Raw genomic sequence first — 24188 nt, forward strand, 5'->3', positions numbered from 1 at the left:
TTTGAGTGAAAAATTGCAGCATTCATCTGCCTATTCTTCAATGTCTCCGCTAATTTTTATTTATTTATTCTGTTATTGAATTGGAGATCTTGCAATGCATCTTTTAAACCTCATCGCTGCTGTCCAGTTAGACTCTAAACAGGTAATTAAAAAACTGATTTAATATTCAAAACTAACATCCACTAACAAAAAAGTAAACCTGCCCAGAATAAACATTCCTGCTGATTTAAAAGTCCCTCTAATTAGATCCATATAAAAGATATACATTGTATCGAATGATGTATAAACAACACTAAAATTATGTTCTAAATGTCACCTGAATGAAATTCAAAACTATAATACATTCAATCCCAGGCTTTTACATTAAATTGGTTTACTTTTTTCACAGTGATGGAATGAAGTCTCTTCTCAAATGCATGCATGTAAAGATTTATCACATGATTATTTCTTATCCCAAAATTTAAAATAAATCTGTGTTTGCTTTCTTTTAGGTATAAAAGCACTGTAGTTGTCAAGACGTACGGGCCATAAAACAGGTGAGCGACTGCATTTACACAGATACCATAAAGCAATAAAGCTAACGAGTAAAACTAACCTCTGCATGCATATCATTGTGAAACACGGTGGTAATTCTCATTTATATAGACAGGCCAATAAACACAAGGTTAAATCATATTCCAATAAATGAACATAAAGTTTTCTATTTGCTTTCATTTAACATCTGCTGAAAACATCAACAAAATGGTTAAATGGACTTTAAAAGGTGTTATGTTACAAGCGGCATTTACAGAAGAACGAGCCACCATTGTGCTTCATGCTCCAGGTTGAAATATTGAGATTGAGTTTGCAAATATTAGCTCATTTGAAACTTCCTACAGGGTTTGCAAAGAGCTGCTTTTATAACTCTGGCAGCCCATAAAAAAACAACAGAACTCGGGCCTGCAGTAAAATACAGTAAGGAATTGAATCAATCTTTACAGAACTGCCATTAATCACAAACAATAATCAATCAATCATGCAATGTTTTGTACCACTGCAATTAGTTCATCTTTTAGTACATCACCTAAATGGTTTGAAAGTAAATGCATGGTTTGCCCAAAACAATAGGAAGGAGAAAGTAAATCAAGGAAATCATTCTAAATGACCCCACCCCGGTGTTTCCCTGGTCCACTAGACTGGTCCACTTGCATGACACAACACGAAGACTGATTTTTTTTTTATACCACTCCAATACAAGATCAGCAACAAAGACTTTTCCTGTTTTCTGTTCCTGTTTAACACGTATAACATACACATACCACTTTTTTTCCCAGACCGATACCAGTATGAGTACTCAGTTCTTGAATAGTCACCACTACCTAGTGCCGACACCACTAGTACTTTTGATGCACAAAATATATCCCCAAAAGACCACAACAGATTGTTAGAAACAAAGACCTATATATCCCAATGTATCATTTTCACCTAAAATGTAATAACTTGAATGGCAATTTCCGAATCTCCTTATTTCTAATTTCTAGTTGAAATAAGCCTGGTATCGGTACCGTTACCTGGCATAGGTACTCATCCATTTCTACTTGGCAGTTTACTTTATCGTGATGTTTTGCTATTATTTTATTTTAGGACAATGTGGATTGCAGAAGCTGCTGCAAGAAAATCGGTTCAGCGCTCAAATTTGGAAAAGAGAGCAGTGTGGTACGTATGCATGTTGTACAGAGAAGTGAGAACAATAGATCTGTCTAGACTGTTTTGAGTTCAGTTTTGAGTCCCTGATAATGTGGAGTCTCAGTATACAGTATCCGTAGAGTATATCATTTGTTATGCATACTTCCATTTGCAAAATGCCTTCACAATTCCATTTCACAACAAGCTTGTCACTGCAGTTTTATGGGGGTGTTAATGCAAGTGATGAAACTCCGCTCCCATTCAGATTACATGGAGGATTTTCAAAAAGGATCATTCTACTCACTGTGTATTTGTCTTGTTTTGCAGAAATACTTGAGTCTAAGGTGGTTAAAGACTTCTCGGCTGTCATCACATTTCTTTATCCTTCAGTCCACACAAAGAGCCACTCTTTGTTTTTTTTTCCATTACAAAGTCCTCAACGCACAATGCAGCTTGGAAGAAGTGGACGGAGCTTTCCTGTTGACACAAACACAGAGATTTTTTGGTTTGCATATATTTGGATGAGATGGAAATGACTGAGATTCACTGACAGTGACTTGCCAAGTTTATTCAAATGGTGGTCAGTGGACTATCGGTGGTTCCTGGGAAACTGTACAAGGTCCACAAGGAACATGAATTTGAATTGTGTGATACCTTCAACTTTCAAATAATATCCGGTAACGCTTTAACATTTTAGTATCGTTAATTGACATTTTAGTGAAAAAAAGGAAGCAACTGCTGTTAGAAGCTTAACAGTACAATATATGTTGAATTATATCTTAGTGACTTTTTTCTTATAGGAACCAAAGTCAACATTTAATTTGGTAACACAATTGTTAGCTCAATATTGCATACCTACAATCCCAGATGAGCCAGAACTTGAATTTATCAAATCAGTTTTGAATGTTTTACATGTCAACACTTCTAATGATTATATTCAGCCAAAAACAGGCAATGCAAGGGCAACATTTTAACATTTAACACTAATTTAGTTAGGTACTTTTTTTTTTTAGTTACTTTGTCATTCATCTGTGAGAAGGATCTCCATGTTTAATTAAAATACCACTCGAGAGTGACACAGAAATAGAATGTGTGAAATATTAATGTGGACAAGGGTAAAGGTTGCAAAATATCCATTTGCAACATTATGCAGCAGCATGATGATACCACCTGCTTATGTTCTTAAATTGGCTGAGAAAGCAGGGGAGGTTTTCACATGTAACATGCTGTTACTTGGTTACTTGCTAATAATGCATGCAGCCGGCGCGTTTTAACAATAAATGATGACTCATTGATCTTTGGCGATAACGTGGCATTTCCTCAAATAAACAGGTGTTTTATCCTAATAAGAGACACAATGATTGTTGTAATATAGCAAGATGAGATAGCGAGCGAGGGAGGTCATTTTCTTTCTAACAGGATCTCAAGGACAAGTTGATTGTCTCTGGCTCTCTCGGCCGCCTCTCAATCAAGAGCATCACGGATGATGTCAAATGTGTGTTGACACATTGTAACTGCAGGATCCATAGAGGCATGCAGTGGTTTGAGGGGAATCAGAAACCGGGACTACATTTCAGAATATTGCAGCTCAGAGGCTTGCTGTATGTACGTATAGTGCACAAACACCACAAGAAACATTGTCACACTTTATTGAATCACTTAATGTGTGCAAGAACTTTTTTTTTTTTTTTTACAAAGACAGACAAGCAGAAATGCACTCGTATGTCATAATTAAAAAATATATAAACTTTGGTGGTCATGCAGCACAAATACAATGTTGATGATTTTGTTCAACTTTTTTTTAAACTTCAAAAATATCTTTGGTGGCAATTTGACACATCAGCATTGGTGTTTTTGTTTAAAGAAAATTGATACCATTTTTTATTACATAACACTGCATGGTGATTATTGTTTATTTACTGAAAATAGTGTTCACCCTTTTACCCATTTTAAATCGTGGCTACAATGATTGTAAAAATATTAGAAACAACACCACCACAACCACCAATTTTCTTTTAGTAGATCTGTTTATACAGCCGCCCGATGAGACAGAATCCACAAGATGGGCTTAAAATCAACTGCATTTAAAAAGGCCACTTTGAGAGCAGAGTCAAATTCCCTGACGGTTTCTGATTATGTTTGCAAGCTGGGATCTAAGCCAGGTAACAGAAGGTAACTGTGTTTAGCTTGAGCTGCACATTTGTTTGAGGAAGTTGTTCACCATCGCACACCGTCTGTTATCTCAAAATGTATTAAGTATGAACCCCCCCGCAGCTCATTGGTTATTTCTGCAGCACTAATGAGTTTTGACATATATTGTTGGTGCGTAGATAGACTAGTCAGCAAGAGCACTGTGCCAACATTTAATCACAATATATATATATTTTCATATATTTATATATATTCATATGTATATATATATATATATATATTCAGCGAACGGTTTATTTTGTATCACGGTATTTTCTTTCATTTGGTTTTCAAGCAAGGCAAAATTGACAAGACAATCTGTCCTCCCATTACATGGTCAGAGCTTGTTATATTCCCATGCCTTTGCTGACGCACAGCACACTAAAATGGAAAACGAGTCATCAGTTCTCTGCAGTTGTTTACCACGTGTCATTCTTCACTTATGTATGCTGCTTCCACCTTATTCGCTGGCACCTCATTGATCATCTTCCCGGCCTCCTCACAATGCAAATTAAATTCCAGTCATTATTTCAGGTGGGGCGCTACAATCGTACAAGCCCAATCATTTTCGGTGCGGCATATAAAAAGGAAGACAATGAAGGCACGGCGGGCTTCAATGTTGTTTTTCATTTCTTCCAACTGCGCTCCCTCTTCTGAGGTCAGTGCAATGACATGTCAGATAAACGCCTCAGACGACAGCAACTGTGATGGGAGTGTCAAGTTCAGCATTACCAATGTCCCCAATGAGGTGTATTTTCTGGTTTAGCACAAATTGTTTATTTCCTTTCATGTCTAAATTGTGGGATTCAACCGAAACAACACAAGACATGCTCATAGAATTGTTATTTGAGGCATTCAGTCCAACAATGTAATATTAATAACGATCCAGTCAAGGTCATGTTACAATGTAAGAGCATGAGATTTTTTTCAACATGCTGGCGAGTTGAACCTGGTATAGCACCCGGTTTTACTTTTTTTCACGTTTTGCTCTTAGAGTGAACATAACAGAAGACAAACTATTTTATGATTCAGTTCAGTTATTTTCACAAATCAAAACATTCTACTGCAATTAGCAACTACACTAATGCGAATACAGTTTATGTGGTGTTCGGGCTGGTCCAACAATACAAATTATTTGGTGAAATAGGTTTGGATTGTTTACATTGTTTACCTTTTAATGTTTTGAGTGCAGTCATTTTGCTGCAGTACAATACTGTCATCATAACGCTGACAAAATCCTAACAGCAAAATCATTCCACAGGCTGTAGTTGAGACACGAGTGGATTATTTCTAGGCTGTTGCTTTGCTGCGGTGGTGAAGTGCCCTGGAGGGCTGCAGCACTAAACTGTTGAAGTCAATTATGAGCCCAAGTTTACCTCATCTTATCTGAGTAGCAGCCCGCAGGGATGCATTAGCGTTTCCTTTTTTGGGATGGAAAAAATTGCTCAAATATATGTATTTATATGGAGGAATCTTAGACAAGGAGGATGTGGGATTTCATTCAAAAATTAATAAGATTTTTTTGTAGCTACTTCTTCTCTGATTTAATCAGTATGAACTGTCTTGTCCTACAGCTTACAAAGACTGTGATTAAAATATTTGCGCCGGTATCTCTGCATGAACCATGATGATTAAAAATATTGAGTCATCAGTAAGTGTGTACTTTTTAGAGCTGTTCAGGTGTTAAAATCCTGTGATGTCATTGCTTTTGCAGCTTGCACACGCGGCCACAAAATCTGCACGCGTATGCAAGCTACCTACTCTGACAATCACAAGGAAAGGGAAAATTGCACTTCTATTGTGAGAGCTGCTGGTGGAGCTGTGAAGATGAAAAATGTATGGAAGCACCGAGCAGTGAGGGGGAAAGAAACGGCCTCACGAGGGAGTGACTGTACGGACCACGAGAAAGAGATTACCTAGTGCAGCTGTGTGAGAGACGAGGCCTCCCTTTTTCAATCCCGCCTCACCAAACTATCATTGCAGCAAGCGTTCATTCTTCAATACATGTCCAGTGTCAGGTGAGATTTAATGGTGCAAATAGATTGTGTGGACATAAAAGGCAGGCCACTCCTTCAATGATAAATTCAGTGTTTTGGAAAGGGAGAAGCTCTGAAAACAAATTCATTTTTCAGCTGTGTACAAATTGAGTATTTCGTAAAAAGCCAAGCTTAAAGACACTGAAGGATATGTTTTGGTGCTGCTTTGAATGATTGAATGATCCTTATAAATGTTTAACAGTCGTAATGTGTATATATATATATATATATATATATATATATATATATACACACACACACACACACACACACACACACACACACACACACACACACATCATTATATGGAAATTTCTTCCCTTCTGACGACAGTATCTGAAGACCTAACGAACAATTACTGCCAATTTTAAATACTTACATTATACTAGATTGTGTAAGGTAGCACCCCTCAAGGATTATATCTAACCTGGAAATACAGAGAAAAGAAAACTTTCCTTTTGGCTCCATCAATCTCCGGGCTGCAATCTGGTGGACGGCTTTGAGCTCGAGCTCATCAGTCTATCAACGTCAAACGGGAAATCCAGGGAATTGTTTTCAACATTGGTCTCCCTTCAGGCTATCGCGCAGATTCTTATTTCCTGTCTGTTTTGGCCACTAACTCTTGTGTCAATTCATGACACATCAGCAAGCTCTTGAGCTGTCTAACCATCAACCCCTGCAGGGAATCAGCACATGCATTCAGCAGCTTGAGTGTCGGGGCCATTACTGTACACCAAACCCTAACGCATATACACACACACACACACACACACACACACACACACACACACGCACGCACACACACACACAATCACACCCTTCCGTTGACAAGTGGATGTGCTACTGTGCTTTCAACTTCTCAACTCTGAGAAGCCAGGACATCTTTGAAGCATTTCAACCACATTCCAGTTTATATTGTGTTAATATCATCAGTTTTCTGAACCATATAGTGGACTAATAATGAAATATCCTGTCAAAACAAGTTACTTTGGGGATTATAAGAGAGAGTCCAGGCTATATATATTGACTTTAATAAAATACTATGAAGAAGCAAATGACCAGGAAAGAGTTCAAGGTCATGGTTAATTGCAAATCCTTTCTGAGAAGCTTAACATTTCCAGTGGTAGATTCTTCTAGCTGCAGTGTCACATGCTACCAAAATGTTCTTTGGCTGACAGTGCCACTGTTATTCACTTGGATAAATCCTCAAAGTCAAGCATCTTGCTTGACTCTTAAACCCAACTGAAGCTGGGTGTGCTTCACTGCTTCACTAGTGTGCTGATGGCAGTGGAAGCAGCAATAAATCCTGGAACACAGGTCGGCAGCAACACGTTGGCTTTGAATTCTCCACCACCACCTGGAGTTATTCAATTAGTTTCAAAATACTAAATAATTTAACTACAAAAGGCTTCACTTTACTATTCAAGGTATCATTCTTCCTTTGGGGGACTGTATTTGTATTCATATAATCAAGAGCTGACTTTAATTGGATCTCATGCGATTAATCGCGTTTAAAAAAAAAAAAAAGAATGCTGATAAGAACAAAACTGCTCTTTCTGAAATAACAAGATAAGGCTACATTGCCAAATACTGAAGCAACACAAAAGATTCTGACGTTTAGGCGGCCACCATTTTTCACATCTTATTACGAATGGGGTAAAATGTTTGTGAGCAGACTACGTATGCCGGGAATATATTTTGCAGAGTAAAGCAATATTTCGGGGCAGGCTGCATAATGCAACTAGGGGAATTGTTTATTACCATCCAACCAGCTGCCACCGTTCATCCACACTCTTGCCAGCAAATACAATATTACTGAAGCAGCTGGGAAATGTTCTAGTTAGCACCACCAGAACTAGAACTCACGCCAAAGCACCATTAAGTAAATTTGGAACAAGGATAATGCAGCGTTGACATATTGAAAAGATGTTTAATGAGGAAAGCAATGTGACTATGGAGGGAAGGTTAAGATCCTGTCATACAAAAACAAATCAAGCTTCTTGAAAGTTCAAGTCAAGATCTTCCGTCATCTCATCCAAATCCTGCGATGGGTTTGTGTCCGAGGCAGTCACTGCTGCCTTCTCACGAGCTGCAGCAGAGTTTTTAAATGCAGCGTTTCCCTGGGACCTTGGGGTATCCCCCATCTCACGCTTGGCATCTTTACCTCCCCCTAAAACCTTCTGGCTCTCCACAAAATATTGGTTGGGATGACTGAGGGAGAAATTGGCATCCTCCACCTGACGTTAAAAAAAATAAAATCTTAAAATTTGAATATAACTTTACCATTCATACAAAAGAAAATGTCAGGATTGTATATTAAACATTTTTCGTTTGATTAAACCTGCATAGATTTCACACTGGATAAGTCAATTTGAGATTAGACTGAAACAAACTATTATTCAGTATTATTAGATTTTGTGGCATTTTTCTTTGCTGGCTGTGGCATTGAACTGCACAACATAGCGAGGGACTTTTTAAATATTTTGTTAACCTCATTAAACTTAATGTGCAATAACACTAACTCTGTAATCTACACAGATGCAACATGAGTGCCAAATATAGTTGTGAAATTTAGTTGGCAGTAAGGGAGATTTTACAACAAAGGGCAAATCTCTTCCTTTGGTTTCCATGGTTACCACCAACTTCACAAAAAGTCGACTTACATTGTGAGTTAGTTCAAAGTACTTCTGGCAAGCCAGCTGGTAGTGCATCCCTTTGACCAGGTCCAATATCTGCAGGGAAAGATATAGAAGGACAAAGTTGGGTATTTCAAAACTGAACTTGAAACATTTTATTTTTGACAGATGGCACATTAAACACTATAGGAAACATATAGTGCTTTATTGTGATTATGATGGCGGATAAGGAGTGGCATTGTTGGCCTGAGCACCCACCTGTGTGATTCCATTGGGGGATACCTTGTAAGACTGAAGCTTCTGCTTCAGCAATTCTGAGTCACAGTGACGAAATGGACACCCTACAAATACAAAATAAACATGATCTGAAAAACAATATGGCTATAGAGAATGACAAAGCAAAAGTAATGAATATCTAGCATAAAAAGCAGACGACCCAATCTGGATAAACGTATTTGGACACCTGGCTTTATTATTCTTTAATGTGTAGGGACTCTCAATTGATTAAATTCTAAAAAATAGGTATTCTGTGTCCTACATACAACCAACAGCTGTCAACTCACCATGATGGTCGCCTTGGCTGGGTGGGTTTGACATAATCACTTTCATGCAGCTATACGGGGTATAGTCCGTCCTCTTGCCTTCTTTGCCAAACATGTGGCGGATGCTGTAAGCGTACGCTTTGTCAAACTAAAAAAAAAAAGAGTGAAAAAAGGGTAGTGTTGGGCATGGTGGTGTGTGTGTGTGTGTGTGTGTGTGTGTGGGGGGGGGGGGGGGGGGGGGGCAACATTGGGGTGAAGAGATATTGTTTATACATCATGCTGATGGTGACACTTTGTTTTCCCTCAAGGAAATATGGAGCTATTAGAGGGACCCTATGGTAGAAGTAAAGCTAGTTGAATTATGGTTAATATGACCATCTTTGCCTGTTTACACTTTTGTCTTGACCGAGGAATTTAGATGTTAGCTGCCAAAGAACATATGGGTCTGGGAGGGAGTTGTGCAGGAGGGGGGCGGGGGGTGACTCACAGGCCGCACAATGCATCACTTTCGAACAGCACGCAGCAGTGTACAGACATTAAAAGAGAATTAAGGTTGCTCGCTTCGAAAACTCAAACAGTAAAACACCCAGCGCACTCCTACCTTCGCACACACAATAACACATTCATGCTGCAATAAAACCCCTGAACTTGCTAATGTAACAATCTAACATGGCAATTTAAAAGACATCAAATCTCAGAGGACGATAAATCTCATATTAATTATTTAAGGCTTCTCAAGATTCATGTGGTAATCTCCAGTGTCGAGGTACCCCCAACTATATTAAGACGAACACTGACACTCTGCTCCCACTTTCATGGCTATTAGAAAGAATTGTTAGGACATCATAACACCCCTAAAAACATTGCACTAACTATGACGTGGAAAGTAAGTTTTATCCAGGCTAGACTGCTTCATAACAAGACATTTGCACATTTATATTTAGCACAACTAAAGTGAGCATGTTGGTGTTACCCTTGTTTCAGTTTCTCCCATGTTCTTCTACCCAATAATAATAATAAATAATTGAAGATGATGTGACAAGGGATTAAAATGAGTTTCAAGCCCCTGCCTTAAAGTTTGCCATTTAATCTCCAACTACATTCTTAATAATCCTGTCTGTACTCTAATACAGTTGACCTCCAAACTGGCAGCGTTAAGAACATCTAAGAGGTAGGAGGAACAAAATAGACGAGTACAAAAGCCGTAGCTTGTGCGCATTTTGGCTCATGAGCTCGTGATCATCCTAGCCATGAGGACACATTCACAAAAACCTGCAGCCCTGAGACAGAAAAAAATAGGACATAATCAAAGGGATTATGAGCAAGTGCACGTGTACGTGCGCGTGTGTATACAGTACATTTGGATTGGCTTCTTAGGCACAGTCCATACTCCATAGTGACTGATCTCCCTCGAGGTCCAATCTGTTTTGGATGTAATTTCATAAAAAAAAAAAAACCTCCCATTTATAATCTGCACCATAGGCATTTCAACACTCAGAAACAAGGTATGAGAGTAATATACAGCAAACAAATTGTAGATGCACAAATTAAAAGTTGAATTTCCAACTATTGGGGATTAAGCTGGTCAAATTTGGATCATATCTTACGAAAAACATTCTGAACCCCTAGCCCTAGTTTTAAACCCTACTTTGAAACCCTAGCCCTAGTTTTAAATGCTACTTTGAAACCCTAACTCTAGTTTAAATCCTATGTTGAAACCCTAACCCTAGTTTTAAACCCTACTTTGAAACCCTAACCCTAGTTTTAAAACCCTAAACCCAAATCTATAGACCAACCTCTGACAACACATACAACGAGCAGGTCAGTGCTGTCTTGTGTGTGTGTGTGTGTGTGTGTGTGTGTGTGTGTGTGTGTGTGTGTGTGTGTGTGTGTGTGTGTGTGTGTGTGTGTGTGTGGAGGGGGGGGGGATAAAACACCTCTGGGAATTTACTATTCAGCTACAGCAGCCATAAAAGCAGTGCACTCAAGTCGTCACACGACCAGGTGGTTGAACACACAAGGAAAGTTGAGCAAGTTCTGAATTATTCTGCTGGTGTGCTTTTGGAAGAAGAGACAGCGGACCACAGCAGCTTGAATCTAAAAATAATTAGCGTTGTTTGGTAAGTGCAAAAACAAATCCAAAAAACAACTCCAATTGACATTCATTGAGGTGGATTCAGAGATGAGCTATGGAACCACCACGGGACGGGGTTGGTTTTCGCAAAGGTATTACATTAGACTGCAATACAGGTGCAGACTGCAAATAACATTAAAGAAGCAGAGCCCATTCTTTACAATATGAATGAAGCACGAGCTACATTTTCATGCATCGCAGCCTTGACAGAACACACTGCATCTTATTTAAAGGAGAAGGATTTTTTTTGTTTTTGTTTTTGCTCATGGCTTTCCTCCACAGTTGCAAAGTGTAATTTACTGTTTGCAACTTTCTATTTAACTCAATGGCTTACTGTTAAGCCATTGAGGTAAATAGAAACAATTACAGTAAAAGAGCATTTGTTAACCATCACAGACACTGCCAGAAGTTAAAGTAGAGTTAATGAAGCTCGACAGAAAATAGTAACAAACTGTCAGAGTCAAGAAAATGTTTTAAAATTGCGATAACGATGGACAGTGCACCTAAAATACATTTGTGGATTAAATTCAGTTGCTAGATTGAAAACTATCAATTTAAGTGCAACAATGTAGAAATATTTTTCTGCAGCTATTCAGTAAAATTCTGCAGTCCAAATAAAATGTGAATGTTTCGACAGATGTAATAAAAGCACTAACCTTGTCCGCATCTACTTTGCCTCTGATGAATTCCGACCTCCAGAACTGCAGTGCCTGCTCCAGAGAGAGGCCGATGCCCTTGAGGAAGAGGCCGTACTGCATACGGCCGCCATGGCGGAGGTGGTGGTTCTCTCTTAAGGACTGATGCAGCTGCCTCATACACAGGGGGAAGGATTTGCCCGAGAGCTGGAGATGGACAATAAGAAGTGCTTAATGAAGAACACGCTGGCATCATTTAAACAACAGCAGCAAACTGAGGTTTCAAGCAACTTACTGAATCAATTTGCTCCAAGGAGATTTTACCAACATTTTTCTGGATGCTGTAGTCCTGTCCTAAATAGGAATGGCTAAAAAAGGAAAAACGTGCATTATAGACACACATAGTATGATGTGTATACATCTTTATTTTCAGAATACACAAAAGGCTGAAATAATGAGCAATTGATGTAAAAAGTACTGTTCAAAATGTTCATATTAAAACAGCTTTCAACGTTCTAAATAAAATTTGGGGTGGTCAGAAAAGCTACTGGTCCTGTTTATTATTCCTAATGTAATATGATGAGTTTCCATGATTATTTATATATTGAGTGTACTGCAGTTTTTAAGGCTAAGAAAATATTACTTTTCTGTCATTACTTTTTTTTTTTTTTTTTTTAAATCAAGATTCACTGTTTACGTAGAACCCTGCTTCAAGGACAATTTGAATTGTTTTGCTGACACACAAAAATGCAACAGGCATGATTAAGCAACACACAGACTGTTGGAAAATATTTACTTCATGAAGTTTACCCAAGAATTTTACTGAGTAAACTCAACCAGTAGTAACGCAAAATAAACTAAACACGTCTTGAACTGCACGAATTGCCACACTGACCTCGTGGTAAACCTCAAGGACTGCAACTTGACAGGCAGTGAATATTATCAGTAGATTTTTGGCAGTCTCAAGTGGCAGTGCTTTTTATTCTATTGTGCACCGCCGCCACAGATTATGGGACTGCCTACTAATCGCAACAAACTGCCCACTAATTCTCATGACAATCAGCCGACATGGGTTCGCCTATCCTATTAATGTGCTTCCCTTTATCCCAAAAATGACACCCTCGCTAGATTCTGAGCCGCTTACGTTAGTATTGATTTTTCACTGCTCGTCTTTCCAGAGGGTGGTTTTGATCAGTATGTCGAGACAAATGATCCAGAGTTTGTTAGGCTGATACAAGGCAATGATTAAATGAACAATTTGATTGCTTTTTAATGGATTTAATCAACGGCAAGGGAGGAGTCATTAAAGATTACACAATTGCTTTGAGAAAATAAAGTGACACATTCTTACTGTGTTTGTTTATAACGTGTGAATCATGAAACTTTTCTTGTTGTTTTATCATGCACATAGTCAACTGGGCTCTCTGTTTGTGTAAAACATCTGGACCACAAATGCCCCTTGGTGCCAAAAGCCTATTCGGCTGTATGTGCCCAAGGGAGAAACAGAAGCAGCCAAAAGTTATGAATCCTGTGGCTTACCTGAGGTGGTTAAGGAGCGGCTGGAGCCGTTCATCAGAATGCACCGCCGGTAGCGAACGCGCCGTCAGCTGCGGGAGAGAGTGGCATCGTTTGAGTAATAGTAAACAGGGTGGGTCGAAGGATGAGACGAGCCGAACACGGCAGGTTGAGGGGAAAGATCAAGGACTGTGGAGAGAATTAATTAGAACAGAATGATATGGATTTGTAACATGGCTGATTTTTTTTTTGTGGGGGGGGGGGGGGAGTGGACGCTGCCCAAAATATACATCAACAAAATGAAAATCCAAGAGTTTGACAAAATGGCCAACACAATCTGGTGTTCACTGTGCTCCTCGGCTTGTAATTAATGGCCATCCTTACCCACACTTCACTTTATGGATTGTTCTCCTTGTAAATTTAATGAATGTGTCTTCTAATCAACTACGATGTAGTTTTGCACAGTCGGTCTTACACAGCCACGTAATGATTCACAGAGTACAAAAAAACCCCAAGATGCAACCATAAGTAGGAGTCACATGGGACGATCATCAAGTACTACATCGAAACAGCCACCCAGTGTCCCCAGCGGACGACATGAGCCATTACACTTAATTGTGCACTTCCATTGCGTTCTCATTTGCTTTTCCAATTTCAAAAAAATGGCTGCCAGTCCCTTGACAGACATGTGCGGCCCAGTTTAACAAATAACAGTGACTTTATGCGCCCTGTAATGTTTAGCATTCACTGGGGAGAAACTAGGCTTGATTTGGCATTCAACACTTCTACAGCTGCCTTCAGTATCTTATCGAGTATTTTAATGCCGTGTGCATTAAAATAAGATCAAGTGGACATTGTGATACCTTCAGAAATGATAAAAACAATTCTAGTAAATACTAGTCCCAAAAAAATCTCAGCTTTATTTTACATGAGGGATTTTTAATCAGTCAATTTCACATTTATCCTTACTTTTCAGTTTCTTTAATCTTATATTCACAATGAAAATATGCAAATGTGAAAAGAAATCTAAACGTAAAAAAAATTGATTTCAATTGAGGAATATTTTCGGAATGCTGCAAATGAAAAAACCAACAAGATGAAAACATGATGGTGGTAACATAGAGTTCGACTTATGATTAAGCAGCACCAATGTAGTAGTCAAGGAGACAAATAAAAGGTATTATTCCTGATTTATGGGTAAAAATATAATGCCATAATATAGAGGACAAATACTCATTCTGTAAACCAACAATTCACAGGGGCTTAAGGGTAAAAATACACTCCTGCTGTTATAAATAATCGCGTCTTTTGAGCAGAACTACACCTCAGGCTAGGTACCTATATATCCATTCATAACATAAAAGCAGTGTTGCTTTATACACTAGTTGCAAACTCTCATCACGACACAACTGGACCTTTTGTCTCGTCACATACCGCGTTTTACAGAAAATGCCTCCAGCTCCCCCGAAAGCATCATATTGCATGATGTTGCACGAGCCTGAGGGTGTTCAATGCACTGCATATCAACATTGTACCTTCCACGCCCACAACCACATTGCATCCATGTGCGGGGGTCGGATATAGCCTCGTTATGCCCAATCCACCCTGCAGACATCTTGTGTCATGTGTGCACACGAGTTTTCCTCACTTGAACCATTTGTGTTTCTTTGCCAGCACTCGGGGGGCACTGAGGCAAACAAGAAGAGTGACAGTACAGCACATGCAAGCAAAGATATTGTTAAAAAAAAAAAAGGAATAATCAATGGGAATGTAGGTGGACAAAAAGCCGCAATCTTGTGCAGGGGTCTTTAACGCGGTTCCCTGACTAGAACCAATTTGTAGATTATTTGGGACCGGACCGACAAAATTATTTTGGGGGAAAATAGCAGTTTCCTTCATTGTGTAACAAATGATTTTTATACATCAGTGAGGGACACCTTGAAAGATTTTGCATTACACCAAAATTCGCCAGCCATTGAGTTGTTTGGGGCAATTGTGCTGCAGAAGGGTCGCATACTGAGTGTCAAAAAATAAAGCTGACATTTAAAAGTGCCAGGACACCCACCTGAGTTAAGGTTTATTGCAACAGGCAAAACACAAGCTCAACACCATTACTTGCAGTGACTGACGAGCTAACGAAACCCACAAAAGTGCTTTGGCACAATGAGAAAAAATACACAACTTAAAGGCAACCTTGGATTTTTTTAAGAACTTCAATATGAAGGACAAAAACCAGATACTGAGGGAAGCTGCTTCAACAAATGTGTTTGCACAAGACATCTTTCTTAGTTGTGGACTGCATATTTAAAGCTTAGAAGCCCCTTACTATCGGGGAAGAATTGATTCTGCCTGCTACCAAGGACACTTTTTGGAGCGGGTGAGGTGAAAAGACGTGGCAAATATCTCTCTTTCAGCTAGAACCATAAGAAGAATTGATGTAATAGCAGAGTATGTTAAGGGAAAGTTAGAGACGATAAATGATTCAGGCTACTGAAGTTTACAAAGGACATTTTATAAATGCAAAACACACAATTGTACTGATCAACACCAAACTATTTCAATCCTTGAATAATAACATATTTTGAACACTTCAAAACAAATGACTGGACGGCTTTTTTGCAGAGGACCAATTCTTTCTGGTCCAATCTTGGGCCTCTAATTTAATTTTGCAAACCACCACAGTGCCCAAGGAAAAATAACTAATTAGAGACTGACAATATGTCAATCATTTCTCATGCACTCACATGCATACTGAACATAGACGACTGACTCAAACCAGATGGTGAGTTGAGAAAATACCGTGGAATAATTATAATTGTGTTCGTGTTTCAGATCACATGCACTGAACTGACAAAGCTTTTGGAGATTGAAAACTCCTGCAACAGCTACATCAAAAAAAATATATAAAAAAAGTTTGAAGTCGCTGTAAGTAAAGAACTTCAAGGATCGAGTCTTTCCCAAATATTGCGAAGCTTAAGACACCTACCGCAAGAGCTTTAGACAACCCTGTGCGAAAATCGTTGAGCACAATGGTGACGATGTCCTGCTGAGGGATGTAAACGTAGCCTGCTTTGAGGTAGACTTTTCTTGTTCGTACCAGATCCAAAGCATCTTGGAAAGGAACCTTGACAACAGGAGATAGAGCAACACTGTTATAATATGTTAATACTTTTTTTTTTTTTTTTAAAGATACAACATTTGAATGTGTCAAAACAATCCTTTTGTGGCATTCACGGCTTAAAATTGTGTTTATATCCAAGGATTTACTTCGAATGCTTAACATATAATACCAAAATAAACACAGCTAAAGCTTCAAATATGAATTCACATGCAAAAATGTATCTTTATTTGTAAAAATAAAATCACAAATATTTCTTCTTCATGTCAAGTTCTTGTTCATTTCGGTATCATGCACTACTTCTGACAAAATCGCAAAAAGTTAAGCAAGGTGAACAAAACGAAGAGCTAAGGCCAGTTTACTGCCCTGAAGCAGTGTCAAAAAAGGTTTGACAAGTTCGACAGAGTTTTGGGAAAAAAACAACTATGATCAATTGTCTGGAGTGCCACACCACCCACGAAGCACAGTGGGTAAGAGTTGAGGAACTCACTTTGTAGAAATCTTGTTCCTCCACAGTGGTTCCACTAACGCCGTAGCTGGAGTTGACCAGTTTATCTTGCAGAGCTCGCTTCTCCTCGATAGAAATCTGAAATCATTTTAGTCAGTTATGAGGACGAGTTTAAACGTACAGTACATTTCCTGTTGTTCTACAAAAAGAGTGATTCATATAAGGTGTGTAATGTTATTGTATATTTCATATTCTGATTTTTTTTGTAGTTTATCTATGTTTCAAGAAAGTATAATTTCATATGTTTCACTTTCTTGTCATTTATTGACTGAATGAAAATCAGTAGGAGTCATTCACTAATGTGTTTGAAAATAAGATTTCTAAACATTGGATGTATTTTACAAGCATCCATTGATGAAGTTTGATATATTACTTTAGTAATAGTTTGAGTTAAATTAATTAACTCAGTTTATTACATTTAAGAGAAATAGAACACCAAGCAAATTTTGTGTTCTGCTGTCTAACAGCACCATCTAGTGGATATCTTTAGAAGATCAGTTTTGGGTGATGCTGCTGCTTTTTCCCCTGATTTACTTTTTTTTTTTTAACTCTGAAGAGAAATTCAAAAGGATATTTAAATTGGGATATTATACCAATTGGTTCAAAATATATGACATCAAAAGGAAAGATCAGATTTAATTAGCAAATCTTTGAAAATACTATTTACAGCGTAATTCAACCTTAACTTTCCTTACAGTAGAAGTAAATAATGGAAGTGCATTGATGAGTAAAACGAATGAGCAACATGATTCCCATTAAAATAAAATGCTTGCAATGGTTATCAAAAAATAATGAATAAATCATACCGCATCATATTGCAGATTATTTTTGTGCAGAAACTCCAGCTTCAGTTTGGGATGCAGGTCATTGAAGCGGTAACGCATTAGGTCTACTTCCTGCTGTATGAACCACCTTCGGAGATCCTCCCTGTAAAAGATTCCGCAAGAAAAGTATTTTGGTTCCCGTTTAATTGGCACACATTGCACACTTGCAAACATCATTTACGTCTGGCAATAGGCAAGTCTTAGAATGAAGTGGGAGATGTGGTCCTTTCTTCGTTTCTCGTATTCAATTGGCTCGCTCTGTGTTTTGCAGAAAAAGAAACATAACAGATTTAGTATGTTTTCGACATTTAACTCATATGCTAGTAATACAACCATCAAGTGTTCTACTCACAGAATCTACTCTGTAAGGAAAATTCAAGTTTTTAAACTCAGAATCCAACTTCTTGATGTACTGCTCAGACAATTTCACATAGCTGACGCCCAAATTCTCAACAGTCTTCAACACTACAAGGACAATAAAAGATGAGACACACAGAACATCATGATTTCATCATTGAATTGAGAAGTAATATGCACGTCTTTCATTGTCTGCTTACATTTCAGTCTCTCCACCGCAAATGTTTCAAATTCAGTGAGAGAGATGTTCTCAAGGGGTGGTTGGCCATAGAACTGCAGAGGAAGTCCATAGAGCTCCTTCTGAGGATTGATGGCAAACTTCCTTCTTCTGCTGGAAAACTGCATAATGTCTACAAGCAAGACAGGTAGGGTGCATGTTTAGATGTTCTACGCTGGAGCAAGACAAAAAGTATCATCCCCAACAGTTGCAAACACATTGTGGAGCATAACCGAGGTTCAGGTACTGTACGCCTCGTCCACTTGATGTGATCAAATATGAGATCAGTATGTGCAATCAGGAGTGTCCAATGTTTTATTTATTATCATTATTATTATTTGTAAAGGCAGCTAGCCCGAGTTTCGCTTTGTTATGGCTAAGGCCACATTGATTGTGGCTTACAGTTCATTTTGTTACAAACCCAACATAGGTATGAACACAAAAGCGCGACTAAGTGAGTTGTGCAGTATGCCAGTGAAATAAATCATACTATTTAAATGTATCTGTTTACCGATCGAATGATGGAACGACGCGTCAATGCAGAACGGCTTCTTCCCGATTCACTCCCGCCAAATAGGGCTGAAAAACAAGGGGCTGGTGACGAAATGCCAAAACCAGGAAGTATGTTTGGAGACGCCCCGCCCCGTTTTGACTTATGAGTACTCGTTTTGTTATTAAGCTCGTCCCGTTTGCACCGCCTCAGTTGTCATCATTCATCTGAAATACAAAACGTGTTTTGTACCTTTAAATAATTGTTATGCTATTACTGGTTTGTCCTCCACAATTATGGCTTAACACACTGATAATAACAGTTTACCAGAGCGCTCTTGCGCACATTTGTAATATGGTATAAAACATTTTGCTATTGCTATGTGATGAACTTGTCAAAGTTTTTCTCAGTTTCATCAAATTATTTATGTTATTTGCAAAAAGTGCATTCTTTTGACTGTTCAACAAAAGCTTATAGACTTATAATGTTTTCAAATGTTAATTACATGCCAGAACTACAATTGCTCCCATGATCCTTGAGTGATGACGTGTTATCACTCAGGCACTGCTGCCTAGCAACAAACATTAGCGAGTTAGCAACGCGATCGAGCCACTCTCGTGCGCTACGTTGCTAGCTCGCAGCAGCCAGGGCTTGCGGGTGGGTGGTGATGAAGAATTTTCATCTTGGCGAATGACACTAATAGTGATCTAACATCGACGCTGACCTGACTGCATTGCATTTAACAGGCTTTGCTCATCTTTGTGCATTTTTAGGAGAAGACGACAATCAGGAGGAGCATAGTTTTTTTTTCTGCTGAAAAGGAACCTAGTCTCTTTTTTTGGCGTCAAGAGGGACTTTCTTCTCAAGACAGTTCATCTGATGTGGTTCAACACACAAATATTATTTCCAGGTAAGCGATCTGTCCTATTCTGGTTTGGTTTCCTTGACTTGTCAGCCAGAAGGACAACGCAAGCAGCTGCTGGCCACTTGAGAGCGAGTGAGCCCCTTATGGACTAGAAGAGGTGAAGCTACAGGCGTGCGAGCGCAAACGACAGACAAGAACGGAGTATAGACGCAGCTCAAGTCAATTTATTGATTTCATTTTGTCGAGTTTGTCATTAATGGCTTGGCTGAGATCATGATTTTGTGCAGAGGTGTGGTGGACGGATGCCATCTTCTGATTCTGGTACTTCAAATGTCATAATCAAAATATGCATGGCATGCATTTTTTTATTTATTTAAGAAATGTTATCGCGCTGCACAACTAAATGTAAGTAGTGTTCTAGAAAGTGCACAGTGCTTGGGACCATATGGTTAAATTCAAGACAAAAGCTGGATTGTGGGAAAAATGTGCTTTTGACAAGCATCCTGCAAAGGAGGCCCAGTTGGGATATTTTCAGACTCTATAACCAAAACCATTGTTTTCAAACCTTTATCGAGCCAATATAATGCACGTTTAACATTAGCAAATACAAGTGTGTTAATTATTTGACTGGTGTCACAATATATGTATGTTACTGACATATAGAAAAGAAACCAATGCATAATTTGTAGTAAATAAACATTGTTCAGACCAATAATGTGAAATTGGAAAATGTATAATTCAATGCCAGCACATTAGTTGGTAATCATTGAGCCAAACGATCTGCAGTATTAGAAAAAGGACCCTGGCGATGCTGTCAATGGCCACTGGGAACAGCTTTCCCTCAATATGTTGTTTAGAGTTAGCAGCAGCAAGCATGTCATAGGCCAACAATATGCCTTGTAGGGTTAGGGCTAAACCATATGACATGCATACATCATATGCACTCATGTAATTTCTTTTTTTATGAATCTTTTGCATTTTTATTTCATAGATTTGCTGTCTGTTGGACATTTGTTTATGTCCTTATAGATCTCAGTTTTTACCTGTCAGTGAGATTTTTTATTTTTTTTTCAAACCAGGTTAAATAAAGGATACCATAACCAACACAGTCAATTTGTCCAAACGTGTATTTTCTGCTCTCAGGGATTTAATGTGTACGTGTTACACGGGTGAATAAGTGCTCCATCGACGTCAAAGTGACACGAGCAGCTGGGGCGGTGTAACCATGCTGGAGGAAGACATGGAAGTGGCCATCAAGGTGGTTGTGGTGGGCAACGGTGCTGTGGGAAAGTCCAGCATGATCCAGCGCTACTGCAAGGGTGTTTTCACCAAGGACTACAAAAAGACCATCGGAGTGGACTTCCTGGAAAGGCAGATCATGTGGGTGACTAAAAGACTCTGATGTAGGCTGATGTCACGGTGACTCATTTCATTCTCTGTCACTTTGGTTTTAGGGCTAATGACGAAGATGTTCGCCTTATGCTATGGGACACAGCTGGGCAGGAGGAATTTGACGCCATCACTAAGGCGTACTACCGTGGTAGGAAACCACCAGGTTCATCAATATAGCTTTCATAGCTTGTCTATTATTCGATATTGGCAGCATAACATTCATAGGTTTTGCAGATTTCCCTAATGAATCGTCCCTTGGGTGTTCAATTCAATCCACCAAGCAAATCTCCTGTGACACTGTTCCGACAATATGCAGGTGTTGGAATTAAATTATGTATGGCGCACCGTGGTCCATTTACCTTTCTTTACAGGCGCCCAAGCGTGCGTGCTGGTGTTCTCTACCACAGACAGAGATTCGTTTCTGGCTATTGACAATTGGAAGGAGAAGATTGAAGGAGAGGTGGGAGATATTCCCGCAGTTCTTGTGCAGAATAAAATTGACCTTCTGGAAGAAACGGTTATTAAAAAGTAAGTTGTTTTTCTTCACGGATGTCAAAAATTAGACACATCCATTGGAAGAATGAAGAATTTTCAGTATGTTATTTGCATTGCAGCGAGGAAGCGGAGGCCTTGGCCAAGAGGCTTAAATTGAGATTTTACCGAGTTTCAGTAAAAGAAGACTTGAATGTCACAGAGGGTAAGTTTTGGAAAATGTGATCTAACACTACAACGTAATTCTCCAAAAGGTGTAAAAAAGTGCTATAATTCTATAATTTTGTTTTTCAGTGTTTAAATACTTAGCTGAGAAGTATCTTCAACAACTCAAACAGCAAACAGCAGAGGAGACAGAGGCGGTACACTCGACCAGCAATAAAATAGGTAAGAAACTTTACTGTGTGTATCATTTTTTTTCTCCTTGCTTCCCTCACATGATGTCATCCCAAACGCTGTTTTTCCACCCAGGAGTTTTTAATACCACAAGTAGTAATCCAAGCAACCAGAGCTCCAGCAACGGCAGAGAAGTCATCACACTACGACCAAACAAACAAAGAACCAAGAAGAGTAAAAACCCATTCGGCAGCTGCAGCCTCCTCTAGACAAACAGCATTTTTTGTTTGTTTGTGTGTGTTTGTTTGTTTGTTTTTTGTGCTGACCATCCACTGGTAGCCTCAGATAGAGACCAAAGTGCAAAGACGAGAAATCACCTCACTACACTAACCTCACATTTAATCTCCTTACGAAATTTTCCTCCCTTATTGATGGATGAATTTCATCTCCATTATCTTGCACAATGGCTCCACTTTTGCTGTTCACAGATAATCCCTCATGTCTTCTGCCGCTGAGAATTTTTTTTGGGTGCTGGAAAAAGATCATCATTCTATTTTCACACAATTTTCCCAGGCCACAAAGACCACTTCAGAGATTTTTTTTTTTTTAGATTGATGTGAAATATTTTTCAGATTGATATTGTCATATGATCCCCTCAATAGAATAAATTATGAATACTTTTGCTCCTGGAGATTTCATCTGTACATCTTTGTATGTATTATAGAAGACAAGCTGAGTATTTTATCCCTATCACTACGGTTTGGTTTATCTGTAATAAATTCAGCGACTGGTCAAATGTATTTTTATACAAATCAAAAAAGTGTTGAGTGATAATTTGAAGTGTTAACGGCTTTCTGGTGCCAATTATGTCCTGTCTTAATACAGCGGTGGTTTGAATGTAACCTTCAATTAATCTGTCATGCTAACGTATATCTCAAAATGAATGTGTGTCCACTCATCAATTTATTTACGAAATTTTAGCCCTCTGAGATTTAACAGGAGGCCGACACACTTGAGTTCCTCAAGTTACACTCGTCTGTCGGACGTTGTTTTTATATATGTTTATTTTTGTATGACTTTAAGTAACTCATTACTTTGTGAGTCATCAATGTTGTCAACTTGCCTAGCAGACATCAAGCACAACATTTTGATTTTTATCTAATATATTGTTTGGGTGTTCCATGTTACCATGCTGCTTTTAATTTGAACAAATTAATAATTAAGGGAAAATAAATTAATTTTTCTTTTATAATGTTGCTTTTAGAACGCTTGGTGTGCTGGAATATCCAACAAAATTTCCAATCCTTTTTAAAAGAAATGCCTATTCTGCGCTAAGCCATTTGAAATGTTTGATCTCACGCTGGTCTAAGAAGCACAAACAAAATGTTGTAGGAAAGTCTCCTGTTAAATATCGTAATGTGAAATCATCTTTAAACTTCTTTCTTAATTCTATTTAAGTGAATATTGGCCGATGACACATGCATGCACATTGTTTTTGTTCTTTGGGAACTGATTCTTTTGCATGTATGGTGGTATTTAACATTCAAATATTAGTACTGGAAGCAAAGAAAAGTGGCGTACTGTAATTGTGTTGCATGCAGAAGCCTTTTGTTAGCGCTCAGTGAATGTTCCAATTTGGTTGCAAAGCCACAATGCCTTAACCATGTTTACATTGTTGTCTATTGACCTCAAGGAAAATATTTTTGTCCCCTGAAAATGGCCCGCACATCACATTTGTATATAATCAATTATTTGCCTTTTTTTTTTCTAAACCAAAAGGACTTCACGCACTTTATCATTAAAATGGCAGAATTGGAGAAACCAAGACCCAGGAATTAAAATGACTCATAGTTATGTGCTGTCACTCAGGTGTTGTATGAATTTATGTGCTGCTTTCTTAATTTTTGTATTTTATTCCATCAACCACATTATCTCATAAAAAAAAAATGGTTTATGTCTCTGACAAATATGAATCATTGTTTCATTTTTATTTCTAACAAATGTAACCTGAAATGTGCCACGCAGTTGCGCTCCAGCTGTCATGGTCTAGAGGGGAGAGGTGAAATAAATGAATCTTAACTTTGTTTGTTGTCAGGCTGGTCACTTTAATGACAATCAGCTTAACTGTGGCTCCGTTACAATTCAAACGTTACAGCGTACGAACATATACGAATGAATGCTGGAAACATGGAGAATTTTCTTTTTCAAGAAACTCCATCTGAACTGTTTGCACACA

The 24188-nt window shown here is 38.5% G+C and overlaps 3 protein-coding genes across 4 annotated transcripts in view; 2 read left to right on the forward strand and 1 right to left on the reverse strand.

The window, feature by feature from the left end:
- Positions 1 to 2773, forward strand: part of khdrbs2 (KH domain containing, RNA binding, signal transduction associated 2) — a 30666-nt gene extending 27893 nt beyond the window's left edge. Inside the window, exons 10-12 of the transcript XR_015067416.1 lie at positions 492 to 536; positions 1624 to 1695; positions 1993 to 2773. The gene's annotated coding sequence lies outside the window, so the exon portion shown is untranslated. The remainder of the gene's footprint in view (positions 1 to 491; positions 537 to 1623; positions 1696 to 1992) is intronic.
- Positions 2774 to 7801: 5028 nt separating this feature from the next.
- prim2 (DNA primase subunit 2) lies at positions 7802 to 18985 on the reverse strand. The gene is made up of 14 exons (XM_085922888.1): positions 18889 to 18985; positions 18361 to 18510; positions 18156 to 18268; positions 17985 to 18061; positions 17786 to 17906; positions 16962 to 17057; positions 16340 to 16477; positions 13378 to 13445; positions 12134 to 12206; positions 11860 to 12045; positions 9091 to 9217; positions 8786 to 8868; positions 8555 to 8623; positions 7802 to 8128 (listed from the first exon to the last, which is right to left on the reverse strand). The coding sequence occupies exons 2-14, from the start codon at positions 18503 to 18505 to the stop codon at positions 7883 to 7885; spliced, it is 1542 nt and encodes a 513-aa protein (XP_085779014.1). The 5' UTR covers positions 18506 to 18510; positions 18889 to 18985; the 3' UTR covers positions 7802 to 7882.
- Positions 18986 to 19443: 458 nt separating this feature from the next.
- rab23 (RAB23, member RAS oncogene family) lies at positions 19444 to 24012 on the forward strand. Of its 2 annotated transcripts, XM_085922759.1 has the most exons (8): positions 19444 to 19524; positions 19641 to 19777; positions 20876 to 21112; positions 21187 to 21272; positions 21496 to 21652; positions 21739 to 21821; positions 21911 to 22003; positions 22088 to 24012. In XM_085922759.1, exons 3-8 carry the CDS (start codon positions 20958 to 20960, stop codon positions 22219 to 22221), a joined length of 708 nt encoding a protein of 235 aa, XP_085778885.1. In that variant the 5' UTR covers positions 19444 to 19524; positions 19641 to 19777; positions 20876 to 20957; the 3' UTR covers positions 22222 to 24012. The 2 variants fall into 2 exon arrangements, with proteins under 2 accessions (XP_085778885.1, XP_085778884.1); XM_085922758.1 differs by having other exon boundaries at positions 19448 to 19777.
- Positions 24013 to 24188: the final 176 nt, after the last annotated feature.

This window comes from Syngnathus leptorhynchus, chromosome 10 (genome assembly GCF_054491065.1).
Source record: "Syngnathus leptorhynchus isolate UIUO chromosome 10, UIUO_Slep, whole genome shotgun sequence".
Lineage (NCBI taxonomy): Eukaryota > Metazoa > Chordata > Actinopteri > Syngnathiformes > Syngnathidae > Syngnathus > Syngnathus leptorhynchus.